Below are 9,171 nucleotides of genomic sequence, written 5' to 3' on the forward strand. Positions count from 1 at the left end.
CCCCCCCCCCCCCACCACTCACCACCCACCGCCCGCCACCAAACGAACAGCGGCGCCAGCGTCACCTGGTGGCGAAAGTTGGAACTGCCGCATCTTGACCCTAATCCTACTCACACCCACATTTTCTAAAAACATCATATCTTGATATAGAGCTTGATAGAAAGTTACAATTTGGTACGATTGTAATGCTCATGATAGTACAGTCTGGTATTGTGGAGGGGTGAAATCGGCCTAGTAGTTTAGGATATTCCGCAAAACATATTTTCACAAAAAGGTAAATATCTCCTAAACTACTGATCGGATTGAAATTTTCTTTTGCAAAATACTCGTCTCGATGTCCACTATTGAGATCAATCAAAATATGGATACCCATTCATATAAACTTGTCGAAATTTTCACGTTTTTCGAATTTTTAAATCTCGGAGTTGATTTAACGTTTCACAATAAACGTAGAATGTGGAAACGGAATTCAGAAATTTGGGTAATAATTAACACCATTGAGTCACAGTAGTATATAAAAGTTTGGGCTGATCGATACAGTACATTTTGGTATACAGCAATTTATCTGAAAATAATTTTTCTTAAAAAATGAGACATCATTCTGTCAATGATTCTCGAATCTGTATGACTTAAGAAGTCATCTGCAATAAAATTATCTTCTTTTTCGCTATATATTATAACAGTGTTTGATACTGTGACAGACACAAATATGTAGAGGGTCATACATTTTGAGGATCGAATGCTGCAACGATCAAGGATTTTTGCTTCCGAATGGAAGCCTTGTAATCGATGATTATTACGATCTCCTAATTAAGCTTGGAAATGATGTAGAATGTCATGAAACGTGAAAATATGATGTTTTTAGAAAATGTATGTATGTATGTCGGAATGTGTATGCCGATTTTTCGGAAATTTTTTATAAATCCCCCCGCAAAAGAACTAAACTTGGAGTTAAAAATCTGAAATTTTATCGGATAATTGGTATTACTTTGCAGCATTTCTCGGCGCAAGTTCAGCTTAATCGGCCCAGTAGTTTCCGAGTTATAGCAATTTCTCAAAAATCTTTTTTCCTTCATATCTCATAAACTACACGAACGAATTGAAGTTTTTTGACGGAAAAGTATTCCTTACGATAATATCTATCGAATCAAATCAAAATATTGCTACATAACTAGGGTCAGTTTAGTAATAATCGGCATTTTTCATTTTTACTAGGAAATCGTTGTGGAAACAATGACTCGCTGAAAATTCAAGATAGGAAGTTGAAATTTGGTAGGATTGTAGCTCTTATGATGCTACAGAATTGTATTATTAACGAACTGAATCGGATAAGTAGTTTAGAAGATATTCAACTTTTTGGTAAAAACTGTTATGTTTAACATCTCCTAAACTACTGCGCCGATTCACTTTACTTTCAAAATATTTGTCACGATATCTTCTATCAAGATCAATCAAAATATGCATACCCGCCCATACAAAGTTTTCGAGATATCAGCGTTTTTCTAATTTTTTCATTTTAAAGTTAATGTGCTGTCCATAATACGCGTCAAGCTTGGTCTAGACATCTGAGATTCTGGGGACTAATTTGTATTATGAGCCCACAGTTATGTATAAAATTTCGTATCAATCGATTCAGTACATCCGGGCATAGAGCAATTTATCCAAAAATCTTTTTTTCTAAAAAATTACACATCGTCATTGTATCAATGATATTCGTCTCTATATGACTTAAAAAGTCATAACAACAATTTAGCGTATTTTGTATTTGATGGAATGTCATAGCTATGACAGAGGTAGAGTTCGGTATGGTCTATTTTTTTTCAAGAAGTGTAAATTTTCTACTATTTTTATTATCAAAAGTACGGTCATTAGTTGATCTTGTGTTTCATGTAAATATAATGTCAATACTTTTGCCTACTTTGGATTGGATTGATATTTCAGTTCATGAGATGAGTCTGATTGTACATGTTCGAAGAATCAGATATTTTGGGGAAAATACGTTTCAAGTGGAAGACGTTTCCTCTTCTTCTTCTATTCGATAGAGTTATATGTTTAAATTTATGAGAGAGGCAAGCACCATAGGTAAGATGTTTATAGGATGTCTTGATTGAGTTATTTTAATCCTAAAAAGTTAATTCGAGAAGTAAATTCAGCCGGATTCCATCCCCGTTCAAACCTCTCATTAATTCTCAGCTATTCAAGGCAAAATACATGTCTATGTTCAGTATTATGCGCGTCTGTAGAAGAATGTATTATCAAGTATAGGTCCATTTAAATGAATAATAACCTTACCAACGATTTTGGGGCGAAATGAATAGCAAAAAAAAAAAAATTACAAATAGTGACAGGACGCGTCCGTAGAATAGAAAAAAAAACATCTTAAAAAAAGGACGATCGAACATGAAGTTGGTTGAGAGGGAGGAAAAGAACAAAGACGCAACACTACTCCCACTCTTGAAAAGTTGTCGCCCCGACAACAACGCGCCTGTTGAAGGCAATCGTAATGAAATTTCAGTTATTTACTGACTGAAATAATATTTTAATTATCTGGGGTCTTCAACCCAACTCTCTTTCAAAAACCCAGACGGAAAATACAGAAAGAGAGAAAGTTTTACTCGAAATAAGTTAATTGATATTGAAGCATGATTTCCTCTTCCATGATGGTACGCCAATAGTCCAGTGGTCTTTCACGGCTCTCAGAGGAATGGGGAAAGAGTCGGGAATTCGAAATGGAAGAGAAATGAACGGCAAAAATCAATTGTTTAAATTCATCTGTATCCCCCAATTTATGCACTTGTAACGTAAGATACTATTTCGGCCTTGTGACAAAAATAGCCATTTTCTCTATCTCAAAAAGAAAGTAACTGAATTGGATTTTTTTTACGTGAAGATAATCATCATGATACTATGTATAAAATCAAATAAAAATATTGTTATGCCACTAAGAACGGTTTGGTAATAGTCAGGATTATTAATTTTTATGAAGAAACCATCGTGCTCACGATAACTTTCGAGAAAAAAAGTAAGAAGTTAAAATTTGGTAAAATTGTAGCTCTTATGACATTACAGGATAAAATTCTATAGCTCTGACAGAATGAGAGGTCGGTGTGGTTTATTCCCCTTACCAATATGAATAGCTTTCTGAGTAGTTATCATCTGCGAAATTGTATGTATCCATTAGGAAGCTTATTACCAATAGAACTGGTAGAAAAAAAAAGTAAATGTCACATGGCTTTTGGAAAAAAGGTTTACCACCGTACTTGTTACATTTCAGAACCCTTAAGATATTTTGAGAGAAAATTTTCGTTTTCGTAATTCCCAATTATGCTCTTGCTATTCACCACGCTGGTGGATAGGGATTGATAACATTGAAAACATTCGGGAAAAGTTAAACTATTGAAAAAATTGATAAACAAACAAACAAAGAGTTCAAAATAAAATATCCATTAGTTGAACAGGTGTGATTATAGATATAACTATCTCTTGGTATGAAGAATAATAAATTAGGCCATAGTGTAAATGCCATTATGGGAAAATTGTACAGTACAAAAGAGGGGCACTGGAGAAGAATAATCTTAAAATAGCAAATAACATACCATCCAAACAAATGGAAATAACGTTAAAAGTAATAACGGAAATCGGTGTAGAAAAAAAAGGACATTTTTCAACAAGGATTTTCATAGAACCATTGCGACAGATCCATTTGGAAGCTTATTACCAATGAAATTGGTAGAAAGAATTAGAATCAAAAAGACTAATAACGAATAAAATAACGGTCTGTCGCGTCTGTCGAATAGGCTCACAAACCCTGCTTGTTTCTTCATTTGTATTGCTGTGAAAATTTCAGTAGGGAAAGGATCAAAAGATTATGACCTTTCTCATCAGCCTGTTGATATATTGTCTATATAGATCTCGGAGCATGAACGTTACACGTTTTTTTCACCATATGTTTCATCTTACCAAAAAAAATTCACAGAAAAAGATTAAAAAATACATGCCTCGGGAGTATTATATAATATAAAATTGTCAGCAGAACAGATTGTCTCGAGAATGAATCATTGCAGAAAACATTTTGTCTTTTTTTCTCATTCGATTTTCCTCCATGCTCAGCGAAATATCTCGGTCCTATTATGTCGCTCTGCATGGAAAAACGGGGATTGGAGCAATCGGCGAAACATCTCGACAACGATCGAATTATTCTGCACTTTATTCTGCCGCTTAGTGAAATTATCATTGATTTCCATGATGCGTTGAAATCAATGAGCTCTGGGTATGCAAGTTTTGATTACGAGGATCATGGATATGTTACAACACACCTTGTAAAGGTAAGAGAAAAGATATCAATGGTTCGATCATTAATTCGATATTGCAGGAAAAACCTGAAAGATAATGTTTGCATCATTGACTGTTCCTATATTTGCAAGAATTCTGGTGTTTATGAACAGTATTTTTCGCATCCTAATTTTTCCTAATCAGAATATAGAATGTGTAAATATTTTACGCATTTTCGTATTTCCACGGGTAAGAACAATCAGGATACCTTGTGCATCGAAATTTGATCTATAAAACCCATTGCCTTTGTTGTTACACAGTGAAAGAATCGCAGAATATATGATAATTTGAAAGATCTCACTTGATCACAACTAATAGTTACATTCTTTCAGTTATCTGTTCTTTTAAATGGATTATCAATTGAAGAATTGAGCACCATTGTTCATACATCGAGGGCAAAGGACGTCGCAAAACATATGGCTAGGAAACTTGGAAAAATTATACCCAGACAACAATTTCTACTAGCCATTCAAATAGGAGTGGGAGCGAAAATTTTAGCCAGAGAGGATGTGAAACCATATAGAAAGGATATCACCAGTCGATTGGTAATCTCATTAACAATGATATTGATGATAGATTTAATGGTGATGAACTGGACTAATGAGGAATATTAGGCCGATGTAGCGACCTGAAAATTAAAGAATACGTAGTTTTTCTTACCGTCTAATACGCAGTGTTAAGGGCAGATAATATTACCGAAAATTGACCACCTCTGTGGGTGATTCTCCAATTGCATTTATAAGATATGCGTTTTTGTGAATGTATATCATGGCAATAAGTACCTTATGATAAATGATGAGAATCTCCTCGCGATCGATAATCTCTCGGAGGCTAACCATTTGAGAGGTAAAGTACCTCTGCAAAAAATTATATTTTTAGTAAAACAAATGGTATTCTCCTTCCAATAATTCCGGAGCACATAGTGTGTTCACCCAGAATCAGGCATGATGTTCTCAACAATCATAGGGGAGGTTAAATTTTTACTAGATTGTTGGTCGATCGCTTCCATTGTGGGTGGGTGGTACGTATTACTTACTGAGGTAGGTGTGACCCATTATTGGTCGAATCAATAACTTCCAGATCAATTCCCTTTTTCCAATTATTAGTCGAATCAAAGTTCCGTTTATTAGTTGACAATCGATTCGCATGAAGATGCATCAATCGTACAAAAAAAAACTAACTCTCATCATTTTTCCAGGGCAAATTGTCAAATATTCAACGAGAAGTATTTTTTTCAATTTTTTTCAAATAAGCTTTTAGAATAAACCGCTAAAGCGAACATTTTTATAAACTAATTTGTTCTAAATTCCACAAACATACATGGATTGCAAGAAGAAAAAATTGAGAGGATTCAGTTGTTGAGACGATATCGTCAGATAGACTTATGTCACAAACGTACATGCATACACATATGTACACATACACACATGACTTTCGAGACGTACCAGGACAAATATCAAGAAAGGTGGAGAAGTAATGAAAATATCATATTAGATTTTAGGGGTCATTACAATAATTTCTTCCATTCGGGTAGAGTAGTTAATAATTACAGAATCCTCTCTGGACTTTTAAGAGCTTATGAAGGTCTTGCGATGATGCCAATTGAAAATGAACAATTGCCTTTGCGGATGCTGAGGAACCTGTATGTTATGTTTGTAAGAAAATAGCAGTTGAATTTTGGAGTAGCATTAAAACAAAACAATATCTCTTTATTAGAAGTATTTCTTGTGGATTCAGAAGAATGGAGTCAGGTCAACTATTGCATTGCTAGACACATCAAATGAATTAAGAAGGAACTCAGTAGATAAGTTGAGACGTGTATGAAATTATACATTGGAAAGTATGGAAAAAGCTATGGATTTCGGGTTGATTGTTCATGTTACCAACCTACCGAGGTGGGTCGCACACGCTCAGAAAGCCATTGGATATGAAGATAATTGTTTGAAGGCCTTGTTGGAGATAACTCTCTGAGTTCTTTGAGTTAGGAGATCAATCTTCGTACAGTAGGTCAATAGTGGAATCTTGTAAAGTAATTGGTAGAGAAAAGAGGTGTTACTTTATTTGATTAACTCATCATTATGTAGACTGGATAATTAAGTAGAAATTACAAAATGATACAAAATAAGTATCAAGCTTGATTTACGTTGACGACTGAACTCCCGAATATTCGTGAGTCCAGACTATATAATAACTAAGCGTGTTACGTTACGATACTGGTAAACAGTATTGCACATGAACGCGGATTTAGTAATGCAATTAGTGAAGTAAGTTGAACTCAATACATCGGTCAACTTCTTGACCTTGTAAATAAATTATTGCTTAATAGTACAATATTATTTTAGAGAATAATATCCCTCCTCGCTAGGAAAGAAAATTCTTATTCCTGACAACTACTAAATCCGTTAAACGGTACGAATGAGTAGTTGTGATGTTCTTGACGTGTGTACGTTACTTATTTTTCAACACACATCAGCGATTGTTCATGGACAAATGGATCAGTAACTGTGGGAACTCATCAGGCCGTAGCACACAGCGGGGAATAATTGTGGAACGCCCACTCTTGGAGTGGTACTTATTGTCGGAACTAACGCCGTGGGACCAAACCTCGATTTGGGGTCCACCTCATGGCGGTGTAGGCCGGCAGTCTCCCCTCGTCTTTTCTCATCTCTAGCGATCATAACTCCAAGTCAACGGCCTGAATCGAAAAGAGGAAGTCCTGAAAAATATCTCTTTGGACCAATCAACATCTAGACCATTCCGTTCAGACTTATAGAAGGGAGGACTAGACAACGGCGTCCCTCTACGAGGCCCATATATTCCAAATGGGAGCAAAAGGTGTCTTCAAGCAAGGATCCATTGCTATCAACCTCAGAATGACATCAGTCCAGAGTACCCTGACACAAGGAATGAGCAGAGGGAAATTTCAGGGTGTGAGATTGGAGCAGAAATCAGACCAGAGTATCGTCCTCCTCCCCCTTGTAATGAGTAGAGTCTACTCCTCTGACCTGCCAGCAACATTAAAATTATTCCATTTTATATACTGTGACGTGATAAATTCGTTACAAATATTTATTTTTTATTATCGATCTATTTATTATCGATTTATTTGTGGTTGTGAATCACCAGACGGGAAGTCATCAACCGATAGCAACAGTCATGAGAGAGAACTTGGGTTTTTCTTTTTAATTTTGTGGATTATGTTGAATCAAATTTGGCGCCATCACACCTATGCTGAGGTAGCCATCGTCTTCGAGAGACATCGGGATGCCGAGGGTTGTCGAAAGACTCCGAGATAAATTCGGGGCCTTCGTGAGAGCCTCGTGGGCATTCGTGTTCCCCAGAGGGCGCCAGCTCCTAGACAGTTTTGAGAAACGAAGTGACGCAGTGACCCATCTGATGAATGATACATGGGGAAGGAGAAAAATATGCAATGAATGAAACCATGCTAATTTTACTGTTTCGAAGGGACGGATTGGTTCCCTGGAGGCTTCCGTGAACCTCAGAAATTACGTCACAATACATTTCGAATAGAAAGGAGTCGATGTCCTCTTTTAACTCAAAATTCATCGACTGGCGCCTATTTCAGTGAAATTTAGTTGAAAATATTTCTTTATTTTTTAGTAGAAAATCCTTGAAACGTCACAACTTATTGTCGACTCGAATCCGCGAAAGAAAAACGAACTTATTTATTTCCTGTATTGAAATGTCGATCTATGGGAGAGTGCCATGTGATGTGACTGTGGTATAACTTACACGATTTTAAATTGAAAAAATTTAATAAAACCATAGTAACCAAGGAAGAATGAACAACATAATTAAAACACAAAGTGTAGGTGGAATAAGATTCATATAAATTGTAGTCCTGTAGTGATGAAAAGAGAAATACTCTTTCGAATACCCTCAAGTTTCAAAATGCATCGGGTATTTCCCTCAACTTTCCCTGCAAACAAACGATGGTCTCAAGATTTGCAGGTAATTTTTTGAGTCTGAAAAACTCAACGGTTTAGTTTGTTTGAAATGAAGCTATCGGAAAATATCCAATCATTTTGTAGCTCGCGGAATACTACTGCTAATAGAATTCATGGAAATATACCAAAATTGTCGATTAATTTTCCATTGAATGTGATAGAACTGTAAAAAATGAATGGAATTTTTCATATTTGTTATTTTTGTCACCATAAAATTCAAGGACGGACACACAAAAATTGGAAATCAGTTTCCAGTTATTATAATTAAACTGTAGGCAATCAACGGAATTTTTTAAAGAATTTTCTCCGTTCAAATTTCAGCCAATAGAATTAAACCATTCAACGTTATTGTCAGATTTTCTATATATGCAAAAGATTTTCTGTTTGAGTGAATCCTCGTTGAAACTCACAAATTTGGATGGTAAAATTCTCCGTCGCATACCACTTGAGATATTTTCCTCAATGTTCCCTATGCACAAGCAAAGTCAGGAAAAATCAGTCGTGAGTAGATATGCAGCGACGGTTCTGGACCACAAAACCAGAAGTGACGTCACGAAAAGGGCGGGAAATTCGAATTTCGCCAAACCGGAAGTCACGTGACGGTGCAAAATTTGAAATTCTGTCACTAGAGGGCAGGAGGAGGAGAGGTCACGTGACCATCCGGATGTGAGGTCATAAAAAAGGGGTGAAAATTTGAATTTTGCTGAAAACGGAAGTGACATACATGGCATAATATTTTTATTACAAAGCCAGGGCGATGAGGAGAGGTTATGAGAGAGGACAGTTAAGAGGGGGAGCAGAGATAGACAAGCTCCCGTAGGGTGAGGGGAGGGGAGGCAGCAGCGCGCCGAGAACGGTCTGTCACCGAGGT

At 36.1% G+C, this 9,171-nt stretch overlaps 1 protein-coding gene across 1 annotated transcript; it reads left to right on the forward strand.

The window, feature by feature from the left end:
- Nucleotides 1–4,113: 4,113 nt before the first annotated feature.
- LOC107046510 (translation factor waclaw, mitochondrial-like) lies at nt 4,114–4,946 on the forward strand. The gene is made up of 2 exons (XM_015269133.2): nt 4,114–4,325; nt 4,665–4,946. Exons 1-2 carry the CDS (start codon nt 4,131–4,133, stop codon nt 4,944–4,946), a joined length of 477 nt encoding a protein of 158 aa, XP_015124619.1. The 5' UTR covers nt 4,114–4,130.
- The last annotated feature ends 4,225 nt before the right edge of the window (nt 4,947–9,171 follow it).

Source organism: Diachasma alloeum, unplaced genomic scaffold (assembly GCF_001412515.2).
Source record: "Diachasma alloeum isolate Michigan unplaced genomic scaffold, Dall2.0 Dall_scaffold_01456, whole genome shotgun sequence".
Lineage (NCBI taxonomy): Eukaryota > Metazoa > Arthropoda > Insecta > Hymenoptera > Braconidae > Diachasma > Diachasma alloeum.

Excerpts from the sequence above, each read along its gene's own strand:
- LOC107046510 (XM_015269133.2), top strand. The coding sequence starts at position 4,131 with ATGTCGCTCTGCATGGAAAAACGGGGATTGGAGCAATCGGCGAAACAT. Across the intron at positions 4,326-4,664 it reads TTACAACACACCTTGTAAAG|TTATCTGTTCTTTTAAATGG; the intron begins GTAAGAGAAAAG and ends ACATTCTTTCAG.